Source organism: Symphalangus syndactylus, chromosome 1 (assembly GCF_028878055.3).
Source record: "Symphalangus syndactylus isolate Jambi chromosome 1, NHGRI_mSymSyn1-v2.1_pri, whole genome shotgun sequence".
Taxonomy (NCBI): Eukaryota; Metazoa; Chordata; class Mammalia; order Primates; family Hylobatidae; genus Symphalangus; species Symphalangus syndactylus.
Window position 1 is genome coordinate 92305337 of NC_072423.2, and position 22799 is coordinate 92328135.

At 44.8% G+C, this 22799-nt stretch overlaps 1 protein-coding gene across 3 annotated transcripts in view; it reads right to left on the reverse strand.

The window, feature by feature from the left end:
• Window positions 1–261: 261 nt before the first annotated feature.
• The window catches only part of PLAAT3 (phospholipase A and acyltransferase 3), a 40150-nt gene continuing 17612 nt past the window's right edge, over window positions 262–22799 (reverse strand). For all 3 annotated transcript variants that reach the window (XM_055295997.2, XM_063642770.1, XM_063642773.1), the window contains 2 exons: window positions 15361–15629; window positions 262–535 (listed from right to left, as the gene is read on the reverse strand). In XM_055295997.2, coding sequence (XP_055151972.1) covers window positions 434–535; window positions 15361–15629 — 371 coding nt within the window. In that variant the 3' untranslated portion in view covers window positions 262–433. The remainder of the gene's footprint in view (window positions 536–15360; window positions 15630–22799) is intronic.

Genomic DNA, 22799 nt, shown 5'->3' on the forward strand with positions numbered 1-22799 from the left:
GTCTCAGAGGCCATCCTAGATCTAGTTCCAGGCCAAGGGTCCCGGCTGTCTGCTGGTTTCTGTTCTTGTGTATTACGTCTTTCTGTCTCCCTTCCGCCCCACATGTATCCTGACGACCAGAAACGCCCTCTACTTGAGATAACTGGAGTTGGACTCTGCTTCCTGCAATGCAAAGAACACAGCACGCAAAAAGAAAGTGAAAGAAAATCCCTGACCGGAAGAGAGCCCGGCTGTTCCCTGAACAGACTTCACACCAGGCAGTTCTTGCTGCATTTCCCCGAATAAAATCCTCCCTCGTTGTGCTTTATTTTATTCTGTGGAAATAAGCCTATTATAAATCACAATGAAATCCACAAACCAAACCCCAAACTCTCTAGCAAAACAAGACCCCCTTGATGTATAAAGTCATCGCTGACAGGACAGACTTTTTCAGTTATTGCTTTTGTCGCTTGTTTCTTGAGAACATGACTCCAATAAGGCTCATGGCTGCCAAGCCCATTCCTGCAACGCTTGCAGCGACGATGACATCTCTGACCTGCAACAAAGAAGAGGGTGGGTCAGACTCTGTGTCAGGATTCAGAGTACAGGCTGCACATTCAGCAGGAACATTCAGCTCGGGATACCTCACATGCCCCTTGGCCTCCCTGGCCAAACTAAGGAGTCAACAAACATTGGTAGGGAAGAGGGGAGGAGAGGACTGGATGGGGAAAGAATTTATGGCTGGAGCCAGCTGGCCTGAAATTTACATGGAACCAAAGATGGAAAACCGGATTCACTATGTGGGTATTCAAAGTATATAAATCCTCAGAGCATGGCTGTGGAAAGGACAGGGAGCTGATGCCAGGATGGTCAAGATCTTGGCTGGCCAATGGGGAGCTCTAAAAGCAAAGGTGGAGTCAGGGAGGAATTGTTATTGAGTAGTCAGTAACCTATGACCTCCATAAAAGCAAGGAACTCGGCTGTCTTGTTCATCACTGTATCCCCAGTGCTTGGTCCTGCCAGGCATGGAGGATGGAGGTATTCTTCACATGTTCTTAAATAAATGACTCAACTATAAATAGTAGTGATGTTATACTTAGAATTATTAGGATATCTGACTTGTTTGTAGTAGGAAAAAAAGTGTTTCAAAAGTAAAGTAAATTTCCGGGTAAAAATTGAATATATGTCCAATTTTACTGCCTCCTGAAACTCAACTAAAAGTAAACTAAGGCATTTGTTTAAGGCATAATTCCAAAAGAATACAGAAAACACTAAATCCTAAGGCAGCAGAGGAAAAAGCTGAGGATAAACCCTAATTATACAAAAGAATACTCCAAAAGGATCACATATTAAACCCAGGTACCTCTGGAAGTGGGAAAGAATGGGAGAGAGCTTTAGCTGGTCCCTGAACCTCCTCCCTGACCCCCAAAAGAAGTCTGAAAGTTTATTCTCTGCAGAGAGTACAACAGAAGGCTTAGGGGCCTAGAAACCTAGAAGCACATGTGAGAATGTGGGTATTATACCACAAACAAGGGATTGAGAGACTGTAAACATGCTAAATGTGAGACTCCCGGACCTCCTACTCCTCTCTGTTCCCAGAACGTTACCCTCCACACAAGACTCCAGAAGACTTTTCTGGGGAATCTGGCCCAAATGCAAACAACAAAAGATACCAATACTGGGAACTTCCAAACAGCCCACCCAGATCATCCTGCAGTGCAACTCAAATTCAGCAAGCCACTGCCCCTACGCCCACCCCCACTGACTCAGAGCTCCATCCAGTAGCAAACCCCCACTTTTTTTTGACAAACTGAAACTGTTCAGCACAGTATGAAAGAGGTGAGATGCTCGGCTGGGTGTGGTGGCTCAGGCCTGTAATCCCAGCACTTTGGGAGGCCGAGGCAGGTGGATCACTTGAGGCCAGGAGTTCCAGACAAACCCAGCCAACGTGGCGAAACCCCATCTCTAAAAAAATACAAAAATAAGCCAGGCCTGGTGGCACATGCCTATAGTCCCAGGTACTCAGGAGGCTGAGGCAGGAAAATCACTTGAACCCAGGAAGTGGAATTTGCAGTGAGCAAAGATTGCACCATTGGGCTCCATCCTCAGCAACACAGCAAGAATGAAGTGAGGTACTCTGTTTATATAAATCATAATTAAGTGATGTCAACAACACAATGATTTTACAGTATACATTAGAGGCCAGTATATATAGAGGGTAAGAGAATAGTAACAAGGAAAACATAGGTAGAAAGAATTAGCATCTCTTTCCTAACCTATGAAGTTGAATAATAAATCTTGGTCAAAATAATTTCCTGATAGTAAGACAGTGAGTATATTAAGTGTATAAAACAGAAAAACCAAAATTATAAAATAAGAAAGATGGCTTTATACAAGTACCACTTGACAGAAGTGTTATTTGTAATTTCTCTTGGAAAAAAAGAAATGTTTAAAATGCTTTAAGTATTCTAAAATAAAAAGAAGCAATACATATTTAGCTTAACAAATTTAAGAGCAGAAATTGTATTTAGATGTTGTAATTTAAAAACCTAGGGCACACAACATTTAACAAACAGACCTTGTTTTTAGGATATAATTTGTTAACTATTTTAGTTTACACTAAGTAATATGAGTTGGTTTTCTTTGAATTCAACTGAACATGATGGCTGGCAAGTGCACTTTTTTTTTTTTTGTCTTTGAGATGGAGTTTGCTCTTGTTGCCCAGGCTAGAGTGCAGTGGCGCAATCTTAGCTCACTGCAATCTCCGCTTTCTGGTTTCAAGCCATTCTCCTGCCTCAGCCTCCCGAGTAGCTGGGATTACAGGCGCCTGCCACCACACCTGGCTAATTTTTGTATTTTAGTACAGACGGGGTTTCACCATATTGGCCAGGCTGCTCTCGAACTGCTGACCTCTTGATCCACTAGCATCGGCCTCCCAAAGTGCTGGGATTACAGGCGTGAGCCACCGCACCCAGCCAGGCAAGTGCACTTTTAACCACGAGCATACAACCAACATACCAAACATCTGAAGAAGGCCTCTAAAATTGAAGACAGAGACAAAAAAAAAAAAAAAGCAATCTGGAGAAACAGAAACCATATCTAGAAAAGAAGACATCCTTTTAAAAACTATTGCTTCTCAGTCTTTTGGCTAAGATTAAGTGTAAAAATTGTCATTGGTGAATAAGACAGCATATTGTATCCAATAAATAAGAACGTGGTACATAAAAAATAATGGAATATTGAGAAAATAAAAACGGTTCATAGAAAATAAAAATATAGTAGAAAAAACAAACTCAATAGAAAGGTTGAAAGATAAAGTTAAGTCAAGGAAATCTCCCAAAAGGAATAGCAAAAAAATAAAGAAATAGAAACCAAAGGGGGAAAGAAAAAAAAAAAAAAAACACCAGAACAATCCGGCAAGGTGCAGTGGCTCACGTCTGTAATCCCAGCACTTTGGGAGGCCAAGACAGGCAGATTGCTTGAGCTCAGGAGTTTGAGACCAGCCTGGCAACATGGTGAAACCCCATCTCTACTAAAAATACAAAAAATTAGCCAGGCATGGTGGCAGGCGCCTGTAATCCCAGCTACTCGGGAGACTGAGGCAGGAAAATTGCTTGAACCTGGAAGGCGGAGGTTGCAGTGAGCTGAGATGGTGCCACTGCACTCCAGCCTGGACAACAGAGCAAGACTCAGTCTCAAAAGAAACAAGCAAAAAAAAAAACAAAGAAAAGAAATAGTGCTCTGAGTCCCATCTTAATGGATAAAAGTAGACCTACACAAAAGCACATTACTATGAAATTTTATAACATTGGGTAAAGATATTACAACATTTAGGGCCGGGCGCAGTGGGTCACGCTTGTAATCCCAGCACTTTGGGAGGCCGAGGCGGGCGGATCACGAGGTCAGGAGATCGAGACCTGTTGAAACCTCGTCTCTAATAAAAATACAAAAAAATTAGCCAGGCGTGGTGGCGGGCACCTGTAGTCCCAGCTACTCGGAGAGGCTGAGGCAACAGAATGGCGTGAACCCGGGAGGCGGAGCTTGCAGTGAGCCGAGATCGCGCCACTGCACTCCAGCCTGGGCGACAGAGCAAGACTCCATCTCAAAAAAAAAAAAAAAAAAAAAGATATTACAACATTTAGAGCAGGGAGAAAAACAGGAAATGGAGAAAAGATCAGGAATCAGGATGGCTTCAGATTTCTCAAAAGCAATTCTGGAAGCAAGAAGACAATGGAGCAATGCCTCCAAAACTCTGAAGTGAAACCATTTCCAACCTAGAATTCTATACCCAGACAAAGTATCAAATCCAGTGAGAGGGTAAAATGACAAATAATTCAGACATACAGGATCTCAAAGAATTTACCTCCCATGCATCCTCTTACAGAAAGCTGCTGAAAATGGTTCCCCCAAAACAGGGGAGTAAATGGAGAAAGTAGAAGACATGAGATAGAGAAAACGGGCCTTCTAGTACTAGAGAGACTAGAAGGGAATCTCCCCAGAATGACAGTGAAGGGAGATTCCAGGATAACAACTTAGTACCAGGTGTAAAGAATAACTGGTAGGCAGAATAATAAGCCCCAAAACGTGTCCATGTCCTAATTTTAGTAATCTATAAATATATCAGGCTACATGGCAAGTGAGAATTAAGCTTACAGATGGAATTAAGGCTGCTAATCAATTTACCTTAAAATACGGAAATTATCGGCCAGCCGCGGTGGCTCACGCCTGTAATCCCAACACTTTGGGAGGCCAAGGAGGGTGGATCACGAGGTCAGGAGTTCGAGACCAGCCTGGCCAACATGGTGAAACCCCATATCTACTAAAAATACAAAAATTAGCCAGGTGTGGTGGCAGGTGCCTGTAATCCCAGCTACTCAGGAGGCTGAGGCAGGAGAATCACTTGAACCCAGGAGACAAAGTTTGCAATGAGCCAAGATCACGCCACTGCACTCCAATCTGGGCAACAGAGCAAGACTCTGTCTCAAAAAAACAAAAACGAAAAAAAGAGGAAATTATCCTAGATTATTCAGGTGGGCCCAATGTAATTACAAAGTTCCTTAAAAGGTAGAAGACAGACAGAAGAGTTAGTGTCACAACGATGCAATATAAGACTCAACCAGCCATTGCTCTAGCATTGAAAATAGATGGGGACTATAAGCCAAGGAATGCCAGTATGTTGTGAGAAGTCAGGGACCCCAAACAGAGGGACCAGCTGAAGCCGCAGCAGAAAAACATAAATTGTTAAGATTTCATAGACATTTATCAGTTCTCAAAATTAATATTTTCATAATTTCTTATGCCTGTCTTTACTGCAATCTCTGAACATAAATTGTGAAGACTTCATGGACTTTTATCACTTCCCCAATTAATACTCTTATAATTTCTTATGCCTGTCTTTACTTTAATCTCTTAATCATGTTATCTTCATAAACTGAGAATGTACGTCACCTCAGGCCCACTATTGTACAAATCGATTGTAAAATATGTGTATTTGAACAATATGAAATCAGTGCACTCTGAAAAAGAACAGAATAACAGCAATTTTCAGGGAACAAGGAAAGATAACCATAAGGTCTGACTGCCTGCAGGGTCGGGCAGAATAGAGCCATATCTTTCTTCTTGCAGAAAGCCTATAGATGAATGTGCAAGTGGGAGAAATATAGCTGAATTCTTTTCCCAGCAAGGAACAACCCTGGGGAAGGAATGCACTCCTGGGAGTAGATCTATAGACGGCCGCTCTGGGAGTGTCTGTCTGATGCGGTTGAGAGAAGGACTGAAATACGCCCTGGTCTCCTGCAGTACCCTCAGGCTTACTAGGACTGGGAAATTCCAGCCTGGTAAATTCTAGTCAGACTGGTTGTCTGCTCTTGAACCCTGTTTCCTGTTAAGATGTTTATCAAGACAATGCATGCACAGCAGGACATAGACCCTCATCAGTAATCTAATTTTGCCTTCGCCTTGTGATCTTTATAGCCCTTTGAAGCATGTGATCCTTGTGACCTACTCCCTGTTCGTACACCCTCTCCCCTTTTAAAATCCCTAATAAAAACTTGCTGGTTTTACGGCTGGGGGTTGTCATCATAGTCCTACCAATATGTGATGGCACCCCTTGAGGCCCAGTTGAAAAATTTCTCTCTTTGTATTCTTTCTCTTTATTTCTCAGACCAGCCAATACTTAGGGAAAATAGAAAAGAACCTACGTTGAAATACTGGGGGCTGGTTCCCCCAATACCAGTAACCTCTAGAAGTTGGAAAAGGCAAGAAAATTGATTCTCTCCTACAGACACTAGAAAAGAATGTCAATGCTTTGATTTTAGCCCAGTGAAACTCATTTTAGACTTCTGGCCCACAGAACTGTTGATAATAAATTGTGGAGTCTTAAGCCACTAACTTTGTACCAATTTGTTACAGCAGCAATAGGAAAATAATGCACTTATCAATCCAGATTGGAGCATTGTGACTCCAGAGCCTAGCATGTTGAGGACTGCCATAACCATTATCCTCTCCCATTGTACTGTGTTTCTAACCTAAAGCAACTTCTGGAGGATGTGATCTACCTAAATAAGAGAAAGAGCAAAGAAACAGAAAACTAAGAGATCACAGAATCAGAGAATGCAATCCAAGAGAAGGAAAGGAAATTCAAAGGATGACAGCAAAGAGGAGTCCAGGATGACAGCCATGCAATTGGCCAAGGAGCAACCAGCACAGAAGGAAGAAGGGCCATCTCTGGGACAGATGTGTCCAAGCAAAATAAACAAGAACTGGTAGGTTACTTGATGTGGTTTCTCTTGTGGAGAACTGTACTGAGAGCTAATTGGATCATGTGGGAAGAATTGACAACAGGTACAAAGAAAACTCAGCAATGAAAGGAAGTAATAATTATCATCAAGAAAAAAGAACTCCCTCCACTTCCCTCCCAAAACAGAAAGGAAACTATCACAATTCACCACAACACTCAGCTGTGAGTTTTGTCATCATGAGTTCTGGCTGCTGAGAGATCAGTTCTTGGCACCTTGTGTTAATTACACTGCTGTTTCCTGAGGTTAAACACAGCTATGTGTTTCCTGACATTAAACACATTTATGGCCCAGATTAAGCCTTGGTAGCATCAAGATACATATATATTTTTAACCACTGAAGATCTCCAAACTCTTCTCAACATTGGTCACAAAGAAGTTTTAACAGATGGCCAGGTACAGTAGCTCATGCCTATAATCCCAGCACTTTGAGAGGCCGAGGCAGGCAGATAATGAGGTCAGGAGTTCGAGACCAGCCTGACCAACATGGTGAAACCTCGTTTCTACTAAACATACAAAAATTAGCCAGGCATGGTGGCACGCACCTGTAATCCCAGCTACTCAGGAGGCTGAGGTAGGTGAATTGCTTGAACCTGGGAGGCGGAAGTTGCAGTGAGCTGAGATCGCACCACTGCACTTCAGCCTGGGTGACAGAGTGAGACACCATCTCAAAAAAAAAAAAAAAAAAAAAAAAAAATTGTAGTTTTAACAGACAGAATTCATGATGATCAAAGTTTGGATGGAGCTACCAACCTGAGGTTTGACTGCTGCTAAGTCTTTAAATGCTCCTCTGAAAGGCAGTTAGGCATGGTTTTGTGGCAGCCATGATTCTGTTGGGTTCACTTGCTAGGGAACCTGCATAAAATCACTTGTATCCAGCATTTTCCTTGCTAAGCTCTGTGTCAGGGTAGGAGAAATAGTCGGCAGATAATGGAGGAGGAACAATATGTCCTAGTTCTTTATAGAACCTCATGGTGTGAAAACAAAAGCTGATGCAACTGGTTCATACAAAAGATACTTTGTCAAGGAAAACAACAACCTCATTGTTTGTGGCCATGCTTTGTACATAGTCAAAGAATATGATTAAACACAAGACTGTTGGAAGCTAGTTAGTCCTAATAGAGCAAACCTGATGGGAAAAACTCTCTCTCCAGGAGTCAGTGCTACCTTCAGATGCCATTGATCATTTTCATGTTGCAAGACTGAAAGGTCCAGTCCAGCTGCTGTGTTGTTATTACAGGATTTCTGATCATGAAAATGGACTACCTGGTGTGTGTCACAGGTCTTAAATCAGGATATTGTGAAAGAGAAAAGCTGTCTCTCATTAGAAATATTAAGCAGACTGTTTTTTTTTAAGTGGGCAAACAAATTCTACCAGACTACAGACATTTAGACGTTTATACTACAAAGCTCTTCTGAGTTAAGCCCTGATTTAGGGAAATCTGAATCATTTCTGGAAAAAAGAAAGTGCTAATATGCTGCCTTCACTTTCAACAATGTTACAGGTGGATTAAAGAAGAAGTGAAGAGAGTAGTGTTATTCTGAAAGCAATCAAATTTAGACTGTTAGAGGTTACAATATAAGAATGGTTATGAAATAGTTGTATATTTTCCAACAGTGATCAAGTATACAAAAAAAATAAATCATTTAAAAAGAAATAAAATATTTGTATAGAAATTTGGTTTCATTTACAGTAATTTCAAAATAATACCCCACAATTTATCCAGATTTATGTAATATATGTATTGCCACCAGACACATCTTCTATTTCTATTTACCTTAATATTTTCTCTCACTCAGACTAGACTTCATTGTGAGTACAGCTTCCGGTTGCTTTTTTTTTTTAAGTACTATTCAGTATGAAAGTTTCTTTACAAAACCCTACTAAAATATATCTTTTTTGAAACCTAAATATTTTTAGGTAGGTGGAAAGTAGGAGAATCTTTTTTTTAGAATATTCTTAGGCATGTAAACCACAAATTACATTTTAGTTTAAATTCATTGTTTCCCTTTCTTCTTGGGAAATTTGATTAATCATAATTTTTTTTTTTTTTTTTTTTTTTGAGACAGAGTCTTGCTCAGTCACCCAGGGCTAGAGTGCAGTGGCACAATCTCGGCTCACTGCAAGCTCCACCTCCTGGGTTCACGCCATTCTCCTGCCTCAGCCTCCCAAGTAGCTGGGACTACAGGCCACCATGCCCAGCTAATTTTGTTTTGTATTTTTAGTAGAGACGGGGTTTCACCAAGTTAGCCAAGACAATCTCACTCTCCTGACCCTGTGATCCACCTGCCTCCGCCTCCCAAAGTGTTGGGATTACAGGCATGAGCCACCACGCCCGGCCATAAACATTCTTTTGAAGGAAAATCTAGTCTGCTTCAAAGAGCTCAGCACAAATAAACATAAAGACTGATCAGATTCCTAAACAAACAAAAATATCTTCATGAGTTAAATGAAAAGGAGAGTCACTGCACTGACAGTGCTTACAAAGAAAAATACTGATGGACATTTTCCAATTTGTACTAAATCTATCATCTCCAGCAAGACGGGGCATGCATCGAAGTTCTTTTTTGTTTGTTTGTTTTTGAGATGGAGTTTTGCTTTTGCTGCCCAGCCTGGAGTGCAATGGCACAATCTCGGCTCACTGCAACCTCCACCTCCCGGGTTCAAGCGATTCTCCTGCCTCAGCCTCCTGAGTAGCTGGGACTACAGATGCGCACCACCACGCTCAGCTAATTTTTGTATTTTTAGTAGAAACGGGGTTTCACCATGTTGGCCAGTATGGTCTCTATCTCTTGACCTCGTGATCCGCCCGCCTCGGCCTCTCAAAGTGCTGGGATTACAGGCATGAGCCACTGTGCCCGGCCAGAAGTTCTATGTTAATTTGACTCACAGCATGTGTCAGTGATCACTACTTACCTAAGTCACTAGTTCTCAACTGGAGACAGTTTTTCCCTGTGGGGGGAATTGTCTACAGACATTTTTGGTTCTTACATCTGATGGTGGGACGCTACTGGTATCTAGTGTGTAGAGGCCAGGGATGCTGCTAAACATCCTACAGTGCACAGGACAGGACACGACAATGAAGAATTATCTGGCCCATAATGTCAATAGTGCTGAGGCTGAGAAACCCCTATCCTAGACAAAGAAATGGAAGACAAAATCTTTAGAAGCAGTAGAGATGGCACCTCTGTTTTTGTTGTAGAATATTCTGGCTTCATTTTCTGTGATGGGATCAAGTAGAATTGTTCATGCTGTTTCATTGTTATCATTGTTTTGCCTCTTTCAAGTGAATGGGTAGATGGGTAGGGCCAAAGTCACAGGAAGAAAAGTGTTATGTGTTCAATTTGCATTGTTTCATTTTGCAAGTGTTAAATTATTGTCTACGCAAAGAATAATGGTATAAGACATTTCTTAGTTATTTTACTATCTCAAGATTTGGAATTTTATTTAATTACTCTAAATAGCATTTGTGGCCAGGCGCAGTGGCTCACATCTATAATTCCAGCACTTTGGGAGGCTGAGGCAGGAGGGTTGCTAGAGCCCAGGAGTTTAAGAACAGCCCAGACAACAAAGTGAGACCCTGTCTCTACAAAAAATACAAAAATCAGCCAGGCATGGTGATGTGCACCTGTAGTCCCAGCTACTTGGGTGTGTGTGTGTGTGTGTGTGTGTGTGTGTGTGTGTGTGTGTGTTTGAGAAGCAGTCTCGCTCTGTTGCCCAGGCTGGAGTACAGTGGCGCAATCTTGGCTCACTGCAACCTCCACCTCCAGGGTTCAAGCGATTCTCCTGCCTCAGCCTCCTGAGTAGTTGGGACTGCAGGTGCCCGCCATCACGCCCAGCTAATTTTTGTATTTTTAGTAGAGACGGGGTTTCACCATGTTGGCCAGGCTGGTCTCGAACTCCTGACCTCAAGTGATCCACCCACCTCAGGCTCACAAAGTGCTGGGATTACAGGCATGAGCCACTGCACCTGGCCTAGTCCTAGCTACTTGGGAAGCTGAGGTGGGAGGATCACTTGAGCCTGGGAGGTTGAGGCAGTAGTGAGCTGAGGTTGTGCCACTGCACTCCAGCCTGGGCAACAGAAGAAGACCCTTTCTTTAAAAAAATTAAAATTAAAAATAGCGTCTGTTCCTAATGACCATGTATTTTACTAATTATGTAACAATTTTGTGTTGACACAAAATTCTCTACTTATATAAACTTATGGACCTCTTCGTTTTTTTTTTTGAGATGGAATCTCTCTCTGTTGTGCAATAGCACAATCTCAGTTCTCTGCAACCTCTGCCTCCTGAGTTCAAGTGATTCTCCTACCTCAGCCTCCCGAGTAGCTGGGATTACAGGTGCCCACCATCACGCCGAGATGATTTTTGTATTTTTAGTAGAGACGGGGTTTCACCATGTTGGCCAGGGTGATCTCGAACTCCTGACCTCAGGTGATCCACCCATCTCGGCCTCCCAAAGTGCTGGGATTACAGGCGTGAGCCACCACACCCGGCCAGACCCATTCTTTATTCTATTAATAACTGCTGAAAGAATAACTAAATGAGATGATTAGGATATATTTTGTAAACCTATCAAATATTCTTAAAGTAGAACTCTGAATTTCAAAAAGTATCTTATTGCTTCCCAAGGTTGTCTTGTACTCTGTATTTGGAGTTTATTGCTGCATAGGAGCATGAGTTTTGCCGTGAGTAAGTAAACACCTTGATTGTGATGCAAGATCACCAATGATGAAACTCAATTTTTTATCATGTTTGTCTTTCTTACGCTAATATTGTCACTGCTAATTCAAAAAAAAAACTTCTATTATACCTAAATCTGTCAATAAATGTTCATTTTCAAATTTAAAAAGATACATAAATGGGCCAGGCACAGTAGCTCACGCCTGTAATCTCAGCACTTTGGGAGGCAGAAACAGGCAGATCACTTGGGGTCAGGAGTTCCAGACCAGCCTGGCCAATGTGGGGAAACCACATCTCTAATAAAAATACAAAAATTACCCAGGTGTGGTGGCACATGCCTTTAGTCCCAGCCACTCTGGAGGCTGAGGCAGAAGAATTACTTGAACCCGGGAGGCAGACGTTACAGTGAGCGAACATCACACCACTGTGCTCTAGCCTGGGTGACAAAACAAGACTCTGTCTTAATAAATAAATAAAAAGATACATAAATAGAAAACAAGAGAGAGAAGATAAGAAAATCAGCAGAGCAGTCTAGGGGTCCAACAGCCTAATAATAGGAGTGCCAGAGAATACAAAATGGAAAATTTCCAAGAACTAAAGAAAGTGAGTTTCCAAATTGACAGGAGTCACCAAGTACCTGGCACAATACATGAAAATAGACCCGTGCAGGGTAATAAAATTTCAGAACACTGAGGATGAAGAAAAGATTCTATACAGTTCCGAAAAGAAAAAATAGATCACATACAAACAATAAAAAATCAGAACAGCTTCAGACTTCTCTACCGCAATAGCAAAAGCTAGGTGACAATAAACCAATGCCTTCAAAATTCTGAAAAAAAAAATACTGTTTCCAACCTAGAATTCTATACCCAGCCAAATGATTAATCAAATGTGAGGATAAAATGAAGATATTTTCAGGCATGCAAGATCGTTTTTTGTTTGTTTTTTGTTTCTTAGGGTTTTTTTTGTTGTTGTTGTTGTTGTTGTTTTTTGACCAAGTCTCACTCTGTCGCCCAGGCTGGAGTACAGTGGCATGATCTCGGCTCACTGCAACCTCTGCCTCCTGGGTCCAAGCAATTCTCGTGCCTCAGCCTCACCAGTAGCTGAGATTACAGGCGCATGGCACCATGCCTGCCTAGGGATCTTTTTAAAACGTACCATTTCTCAGTAAACTATTAGGGGAAGTAGTCTACTAAAACAAGGGCATAAACCAAAAAAGAGAAGGATGTGAACTACAGAGGATAAAACCATTAATACAGCAGGGAACTGAAAGAAATTTCTAGGATGCTAGTGAAGAGAGATACCAAGATGACAGCCATGCCTCATCAAGTGTGACTCAAGAGACAAATGTGGCCGGGCACAGTGGCTTATGCCTGTAATCCTAGCACTTTGGGAGGCTGAGGCATTAGGATCATTTGAGCTCAGGAGTTCAAGACCAGCCTTGGCAACATAGTGAGACTTCGTCTCTATTAAAATAAAAAACAATAAAATAAAAAAAATTTTTTTTGAGACTGGGTCTCACTCTGTCGCCTAGGCTGGAGTGCAGTGGTGTGATCTTGGCTCACTGCAACTTCTGCCTCCCGGGTTCAAGTGATTCTCTTGCCTCAGCCTCCGGAGTAGCTGAGATTACAGATGCCCACCACCATGCCCGACTAATTTTTGTATTTTTAGTAGAGATAGGGTTTCACCATGTTGGCCAGGCTGGTCTCGAACTCCTGACCGCAAGTGGTCCGCCTGCCTCAGCCTCCCAAAGTGCTGGGATTACAGGCATAAGCCACTGTGCCCAGCCACATTTGTCTCTTGAGTCACACTTGATGAGGCGTGGCTGTCATCTTGGTATCTCTCTTTACTAGCATCCTAGAAATTCCTTTTAATTCCCTGATGTATTAATGCTGTGTCCGGCCTAAAATAAAATTGTTTTAAGAAAGGAAAAACAAGAGACAAATGTTTTGAAGGCTGTTATCCCCAAGAGATAGATGTGGTAAGTGCCACCATCCCCTGGTCTCCTGCTTTCACTGCATCACCTTTTTAACCTGACAATATTCAGGCACTAACGAAGTTTTTCTCATGGCCCTGCCCACTGATTCCCCAGCAGAAAGCTCTTATCAACTCTTGGGGAAGCTGAAGCCAGAACATGACCAACAGACTACAATCTTCACAAACATTGGCAATACTGCCCTTTCTTTACCTAGTTAGCTATGTACCACCTACTCAATTTCTAAGTTGATCACCTTTAACATTCATATATAAATAGTTGTTGAACATTAATAACCAACTGATTGAAGAAAAAAATAAGAGGATACCCATTCAAAGGTAACAAATATCCCACTGTAGACAGGTATAGGAACTGCCTAACAAACATGAGGATCGGTGTAGTAAGCACAGCTGGTTATCAGCAGTGTGAAGAGAGTACGAGTGATTCCTATAGGTGGTGTTAGTCAATGTCTTCCCATTCAAGTCGCTATGGCCCACAGAGGCCAGTGGACCAGGCACTGGATGGGTCGAGCAAAAAAAAAAAAAAAGAAATGAGGATAATTATGACTATTTTTACTACTACAATGTATTCAGTGTGCTAAGAATAATGCTCTTATTTAATTCACATGATAATCCTCCAAGATGAGTATTATCATTCGTACTTTACCAAAGTGTAGGGAGCTGGACTAACTCTCCCGAGGTCAGACGGCAGGCAAAAGTCAGAGACCAGGTCCAGCCCACGTTGGCCTGACTCCAGGAGCCCAGGCTCTTAACCACCACACTGACCAGGGAAGAAGAAATTAGATCTCAAAAAAAATAATAATAAAAGTGAACAGCCTGATGGATCTTAACCTAATCATTCATTGAAAAAAATACGCATTCTTTTGCATCAACAGCCATGTAAGAACCTTCCCAATGTTCTTTTCACCTATGAAAAAAAAAAAAAAAAGATGGAAGTGGCTGAAAGGGAGGGGGAAGAAGTACAAGAAAATGGGAGGAGAAAAAGAGAGTGAAAGGAGAGGAAAGACAAAAATAAAATCAAGTAGGCCGGGCGCGGTGGCTCAAGCCTGTAATCCCAGCACTTTGGGAGGCCGAGGCGGGCGGATCACGAGGTCAGGAGATCGAGACCATCCTGGCTAACACGGTGAAACTCCGCCTCTACTAAAAATACAAAAAATTAGCTGGGCATGTTGGCGGGCGCCTGTAGTCCCAGCTACTCGGGAGGCTGAGGCAGGAGAATGGCGTGAACCCGGAAGGCAGAGCTTGCAGTGAGCCGAGATCGCGCCACTGCACTCCAGCCTGGGGGACAGAGAAAGACTCCGTCTCAAAAAAAAAAAAAAAAAAAAAAAATCAAGTAAATGAACAAAACTGCATCCCCTAGGGTCTCCCAGATTCACCCTTAGGGTTCAGCCAGGCTGAAGACAGTGCTGTTTATAAGCATGATTGGGCTATGCCACACAGACCTGGTCTTCAAATCCCAACTCTGCTAATTATCTGCACAAGAGAAGACAGGTACCAGGTCTGGAGACTCAACAAAGATTTTTTTGATGAAATGAATCGCTGTAGACAAGTTACTTAAGCTCAGTTTCCCAATCTGTGAGGTAGTGGGTCCTAAAACCTGCCTTTAGGGCTGGGGAGGGCCATCTCAGGGACAGGTGGCCAGGGAGGGCTTGGCAATGGGAATGATTACCATGTCTGTGACTCCTTTCCTTGGCCACCCACCCCCGCCCCCAACTACACTGATCTGCATTGCCAACTTGCCTCTCTCCCTACCCTTGTCCCCACCCCAACTGTGACATCCTCAGGGGCAGTAATTCTGTCTCTGCTATTTTGTCTTGTTCACGCCTCCGTAGCCATGCCCAGCCTCCGTCAGCAGAGGGAATGGTCTGGTTCCTGGGGAAGGTGACACAGGAGGCAAAGGACGCACCTGGTCACTGCGGGCGACTCCATAGCGCAGCTCGTTCACAAAGTGCTCGCAGTTCTCACTGGTCAGCTTGTAGAGCACCTCCTGCCCCACCAGCTCCTCTGCCCGCTGGATGATTTTGCTGCAGGGCAGCGGCGAGTACTTGTCATCGTGTTTGTTGTTGACTTGGTACTTGTCACTCCCGGCCACATCATACAGCAATTCCTTCTTCACGATGGCCTTGTCAGTCAGGGCGGACATGACACTGGCTGCACCAGCTCCTGCGACCTCACCTGCAGATCCACAAAGAGGAAACAGAGGGATTGGTCCTGGGAAGGGCCACGGAGGCTCTGAGCTGGGCCCCAGCCGGGTATCTGCCCTTGGCTCCATCCACAAAGGATAAGCAACATGTGGAAGACTCAGACGCATGGCTGTGGGCCTTGGGGGAAGGTGTGTGTGGTCTCTGGGCCCTGGTTTCCTTATCTAAAATGAAAGGGAGTGAAGTTCCATGATTTACTGTGATTTTTTGTCTTACTCTAGAGAAGCTGGTCTTCTATACCTCATGACACTTAAGTGGCCCCCTTGGTTATGCAAATATGAGCCAAGAGCATACTCGTCTACCTGGGAAGATAAGGTGGGAGCCTTTTATGATGGCATCAGGGCTACACCTACTTGACCACACAAAGCTGCTTACTGCAGAAAACATGGCTGGGTTTTCCAGAGTCCCAGCCCTTCTGGAAACAAAACGACCAAAACACACAGCTGTCCCCCTAGCTGTGATGCTAGGGAGGCTTAGTGGGTACATGGGCACAGCCCAGGCCAAGGCTCAGGGCAAGGAAGGGCCACAAGGCTCCAGAAATGAAATGATCTTGAAGACAAGGAGTCCGGGTTCAACATGAAGACCAGGATGGTGGACAGGGAAAGCTGATGCCGACAAAGACTGGGCATTCCTCCCAACCCAAACAACCTGTACGGCGCAGGGAGAGGCATGCACTCAGTATGACGATAGAAAAAGTGGGTATGGGCTGGGCACAGTGGCTCACACCTGTAATCCCAGCACTTTGGGAGGCCAAGGCAGGCAGATCGCTTAAGCCCAGGAGTTTCAGACAAGCCTGGGCAACATGGCAAAACTCCATCTCTACAAAAAATACAAAAACTAGCCATGTATGGTGGTGTGTGCCTGTGGTCCCAGCTACTGAGGAGGCTGAGGCAGGAGGATCACTTGAGCCCTGGAGGTTGAGGTTGCAGTCAGCTGAGATTGCGCCGCTGCACTCTGACCTTGACAATAGAGTGAGATCTTGCCTTAGCAAAAAAAGAAAAAGAAAAAGTAGGTATGCACTCAAGGGATGGGCCTACGCACCCAGGGAGCATGTCAAAAGAGGTTCACTCTCACTCTCCTCAAAGAGCCACTGTGACCCTGTCAGGCTTAAGGCCCCCAGGGTGCCACAGCAGCACCCTGTTAAACTGGATAGGACCAGTCTTCAACAATGACATCTCTGTGACAGCAACAGCAGGAGAGGCCGATTAGATTTCAGGTCCTGCTCTTCTCAGCTTTCCAAAGACCAATAAACCTTTTCAGCCTGCGTGCAATGCCTGTGTGCAATGCCAAGATATTAGAAATTTAGGGAGTTCAGACTTTATAGGAAAAGGGCACATGATGCTTGGAAGATTCATTGAAGTAAATAAAAGAGAGGGTGCCTTATTGGAGCCCTGAGTTTGTGGGGAGGATGAGCTCCTGGGGCCCACCCCGCCTCAGCTCCCAGGCAAAGTGGGTGACAGCACTGGGACTTGGAGGAGGCAAGCAAATTGCCTAGAGCCCAAAATTTAAGAAGGCACCAAATCTCAGGGCCATGCAAGTGCAGAGTCAACAACCAAGAGTGAGGACTTCCTTAAACTTATATCTAGATGCCACCCAGGACAGGAGTACCCTGTGCTCAAGCTGGCAGTGAGAAGCTCTGGGTTCGACCCCAGCACATCACCGACCAGCTGAGTGGTCTGGACCTGTCACTTCACTTTGCTCCAGAAATCCCCAAATACACACTAAAATTGATGCACAAATACATATCAATACAGTAATTTAAAGTTCCTTCTTTTTTTTTCTTATTTTGAGACAGAGTCTCACTCCATCGCCCAGGCTGAAATGCAGTGGTGTGATCTTGGCTTGCTGCAACCTCCTCCTCCTGGGTTCAAGTGATTCTCATGCCTCAACCTCCCAAGTAGCTGGGACTACAGGTACACACCACCACGCCCAGCTAATTTTTGTATTTTTAGTAGAGATGGGGTTTCACCATGTTGGCCAGGCTGGTCTCGAACTCAAGCCTGGTCTGAGCTCAAGCAATCCACCCACCTCGGCCTCCCAAAGTTCTGGGATTACAGGTGTGAGCCACCACACCCGGTCTAAAGTTCCTTCTTTTAAAAAGTGAGTCTACTGAAGAAAATATGAAGTGAACAATCACAGAAAGAGCATGTGGATATGGCAATCCATCAGTGACTGAATTTTGGGATAGCTTGGACTGGGCAGTGCAGCATTGTGGCTAAGGGCACAGAATCAAGTCAGACTGCCTGGGTTTGGGTCCTGCCTGCACCCCTTACCATTATGCAACCTTGGGTAAGCTTCTTAACTTCTCTGAGTCCCCCATTCCTTGTAGGATAGAAACACAGGCAGCTGTGAGGATTAAAGGTATTGGCCACAAAACATGCTTTCACCAGTGTCTGGCACAGGGCAGGCACTTCAGCAAGTTCATAAGCTTCCTTCCAGCTCTAATTTCTACAGTTTTCTCAGCAGCGGAAGGTCAGTCCTCCTTGCCTCATCTATCCCGCATCACTTCTGTGAAACTCGAGTGAGATGCAGGCAGAAGCATCTTTTCCTTTGAAGCAGCATCACTGACCCGATGGTCTGTGACACACCTGTCCACCTGTCCACCCAGGTGTTTGTCACGCCTTCCCCCACCCTCTGTCTACCACACACACCTGCTCAGTGCAGCCAATCAATACTGAGGCCCCACTAGGTGCCGGGCCTTGTCCAACGTGCTGAAGTCAGTGACATGCTCTGGGCAGCAGGCCTGTCCTCAAGCAATTCCCATGCTACTGAGAAGATGCTGACAATGAACAAATACACAAAATAAGATACTTTCAGGTACCAACAGACACTATGGAAAGACAGAGTGGAGTGACATGACAAGGATGACCAGGAGAGGCTGCCGTAGATCAGGTTGGGGAGGCCACCCCAAGGAAAAGGCGTCTGAGCTGAGGCTTGAATGATGAAGCATCTAGAGCAGAAGGAACAGCAGGAACGAAGTCTGCAGGGAGGACAGAGCTTGGCATGCCAAGAGGCAGCAAGGAGGTCAGCGTTGCTGGAGTCTAGAGACCGAGCAGGGGAGAGGAGAAAGACGAGGCCCAAAGACACAGACCAGGCCAGACCAGGCCGGGCCCTACAGGCCACAGCATAGACTTTAATGTTTTGTTTTGGTTTGGTTTTGGTTTGGTTTTGGTTTGTTTTTTTGAGACGGGGTTTCACTCTGTCACCCAGGCTGGAGTGCAGTGGTGCAGTCTTGGCTCACTGCAGCCTCTGCCTCCTGCTCGTGCATCAGCCTCCAAGTAGATAGGACTACAGTGGCGCATCACCATGCCCGACTTAATTTTTGTATTTTTAATAGAGACGGGGTTTCGCCATGTTGGCCAGGCTGGTCTCAAACTCCTGATCTCAGGTGATTCACCCACCTCGGCCTCCCAAAATACTGGGATTACAGGCATGAGCCACCGCACCTGGCCCTTGATTTACACTTTCAAACAATCACACCACCTGCCCATGAATGAGGAACTAGCCGTGAGTGGCAAGAGGCAGAGAGACCAGCCAGAAGTGGCAGTACCACCAGGCAAGGGAGGGTGGTCGCTCATACCAGGGTGCTGCAGTGGGAATGGTAAGAAGTGGTCAGAGCTGGGGTCTGTTTCAGAGAGAAAGCCAACAGGATTCCCTGATAGATTAGACAGGGAATAGATTAGATTAGACATGGGTTGGAAGGAATAGAGAATGACTCCTAGGCTTTAGGCCTGAGCAGCTGAATGGTGTCTTCCACTGGAGCCTCCCATTTGGGGCAGATCAAGTTCAAGATGCCAGGTAGACACTCAAGTGGAGTTACCAAGTAGTCAAGAGGTTATGCAAGTCTGAAGCTGAAGGGGGATCTAAATTGAGAGTTTGAGCTTAGGAGACATTGACAAATAGAAGGTATTGGAAGCTACGGAAGCCAATGAGGTCACCTGAGCTTGATTTAGGGAAATGGGAGAGGAGGAGGAGGAGTCCACACAAGAGACCAAAAAAGAAGGGCCCAGCAGGAGAGGAGGAAAGTCAGGTGCCAGGTGCGGAGCAGGAAGATCACTCACGTCAAACGCTGCTGAGAAGCCAAGTCAGCTGTGATGGGACTTGGCTTTGAGCTTTGGCAAGATGTGGAAGCTTTTTCCTACCCTTGAGAACTGCTCTGGCAGGGGGGCAAAAAAAAGGAGTCTGAGAGCAAAACTCCGTCTCAAAAAAAGAAAAAGAAAAAAGAAAGTGTGGGTATAGGGGATGGAAGGCAGAATGGGAAGCGAGGAACCAGAGGTGGCCAGGCAGACAAAGCTGTAATGAGATCTGCTCTGTGGGGCGTTAAGCAGAGAAGGATGTGAGGCCGGGCGTTTGTTTGATCAATGGGAGATATTACAGCTGTCTCTACGTCAATACGAATGATCCAATTGAAAGGGAGAAGATGACAATACAGAAGGCGGTTCTGAATTTGAGGAGCAAAGTGCTTATGAAAGGAAGAGGAGGAGGTGGGAGTACATGGGTAAGGGGCTCAGGGTGAGGAAGATGACATCTACTCTGGTTACTTCTGATAGGGTGAGGCCACTAGTTAGAATTAAAGGGATATGCAAAAGACATGTTCAAGGGCCGGGTGCGGTGACTCACGCCTGTAATCTCAGCACTTTGGGAGGCCGAGGCGGGCAGATCACTTGAGGTCAGGAGTTGGAGACCAGCCTGGACAACATGGTGAAATCCCGTCTCTACTAAAAATACAAAAATTAGCTGGGCATGGTGGGGCATGCCTGTAATACCAGCTACTCTGGAGGCTGAGGCAGGAGACTCGCTTAAACCTGGGAGGTGGAGGTTGCAGTGAGCTGAGATCATGCCACTGCACTCCAGTCTGGGCCACAGAGCAAGACTCCATCTCGAAAAAAAAAAAAAAAAAAAGAGTGTCTATAACAGCTCTATTCATAGCAGTCAAAACCTGCAATGAGTCTGATGTCAGAAAAATGGATGCTAAATTGTGGCACATTCATATAACAGAAAATACACAGCAGTCAAAAAGAACTCCTGCCACTCACAGCAGCATGGATGACTCACATGGGCATGATGTTGGCTAAAAGAAGCCAGACACAAAAGAGCACGGGCCGTGTGATACCTCTTCCATGAAGTTCTAGAACAGGCAAAACTCATCTATGGCAGGAAAAGCTAGAATGATGGTTGCCTGAGCGAGGGGTGGGGAGGGGATATTGTAGAAGCACAAGAGAGCCTTTCAGGGTAAGTGGCACAATGGGAATGTTCTAGATGTGGATCTGGGGCACTGTTAACATGGATGGATTTTTTTAATTCACTGACTGTATACTTTACTACGCTTGTACATTTTACAATATTTATGTTATACCCCAGTTTAAGTTAAAGCCTTAAGAGAAGGGTGAGGATTTCTCACAAGAGTTCTCCAAGTTAAGTATTCACATCCTCAGTTTTCGAAAAAGGAAATCAAGGCTGAAGAATGGAAACTGGATTCATAACCAACTCTCTCTGCCCAAACACCTGCACTCTTCCCAGGAGCTTTACGCTTAAGAGTTGAGTGTGTTGCGGCCGGGTGCGGTGGCTCACGCCTGTAATCCCAGCACTTTGGGAGGCCGAGGCAGGCGGATCACGAGGTCAGGAGATCAAGACCATCCTGGCTAACACGGTGAAACCCCGTCTCTGCTAAAAATACAAAAAATTAGCTGGGCGTGGTGCCAGGTGCCTATACTCCCAGCTACTCTGGAGGCTGAGGCAGGAGAATGGCGTGAACCCGGGAGGCAGAGCTTGCAGTGAGCCAAGATCGCGCCACTGCACTCCAGCCTGGGTGACAGAGCAAGACTCTGTCAAACAAAAAAAAAAAAAAAAGAGTTGAGTGTGTTGCATACAAAGTCACAGCATAAAAAACACATCAAAACAGAGCTTCCTCCTCAGACGCCACCTCGATCCCTCTAAAGCAGCGGTCCCCAACCTTTTTAGCACCAGGGACTGGTTTTGTGGAAGACAATTTTTCCATGGACTCAGCAGGGGGGAGGGATGGTTTGGGATGATTCAAGCACAGGACATTTATTGTGCACTTTATTTCTATTATTATTACACTGTAATATATAATGAAATAATCATACAACTGACCATAATGCAGAATCAGTAGGAGCCCTGAGCTTGTTTTCCTGCAACTAGATGGTCCTTTCTGGGATGATGGGTGACAGTGACAGATCATCAGGCATTAGCTTCTCATAAGGAGTGATATGGTTTGGCTCTGTATCCCCACCCAAATCTCATGTCTAACTGTAATCCCCACGTGTCAGAGAAGGAACTATACGGGAGGTGATTGAATCATGAGCGAGATTTCCCTCATGTTGTTCTCCTGATAATGAGTGTGTTCTCACAAGATCTGATGGTTTAAAAGTGTGGCACTCCAGACGCGGTGGTTCCTGCCTGTAATCCCAGCACTTTGGGAGGCTGAGGCAGGTGGATTTCCTGAGGTCCAGAGTTCAAAACCAGCCTGACCAATATGATGAAAATCCATCTCTACTAAAAATAGCAAAATTAGTTGGGTGTGGTGACAGGTGCCTGTAATCCCAGCTACTCGTGAGGCTGAGATAGGAGAATCACTTGAACCTGGAAGGTGGAGTTTCTAGTGAGCTGAGATTGTGCCATGGCACTCCAGCCTGGGCAACAACAGCGAAACTCCATCTAAAAAATAAAAAAAAAGTGTGGCACTCCCCTGCCTCCTGCCACCATATAAGACCTGCCTTGCTTCCCCTTCACCTTCTGCCACAATGGTAAATTTCCTGAGGCCTCCCCAGCCATGCAGAACTGTGAGTCAATTAAACCTCTTTCTGAAGGGCCAGGCGCGGTGGCTCATGCCTGCAATCGCAGCACTTTGGGAGGCCAAGGCAGGTGGATCACGAGGTCAGGAGATCGAGACCATCCTGGCTAACACGGTGAAACCCCATCTCTACTAAAAATACAAAAAATTAGCCAGGCGTGGTGGCATGCACCTGTAGTCCCAGCTACTCGGGAGGCTGAGGCAAGAGAATGGCATAAACCTGGGAGGCGGAGCTTGCAGTGAGCCGAGATCGTGCCACTGCACTCCAGCCTGAGCGACAGAGCAAGACTCTGTCTCAAAAAAAAAAAAAATTTTTCTTTATAAATTACC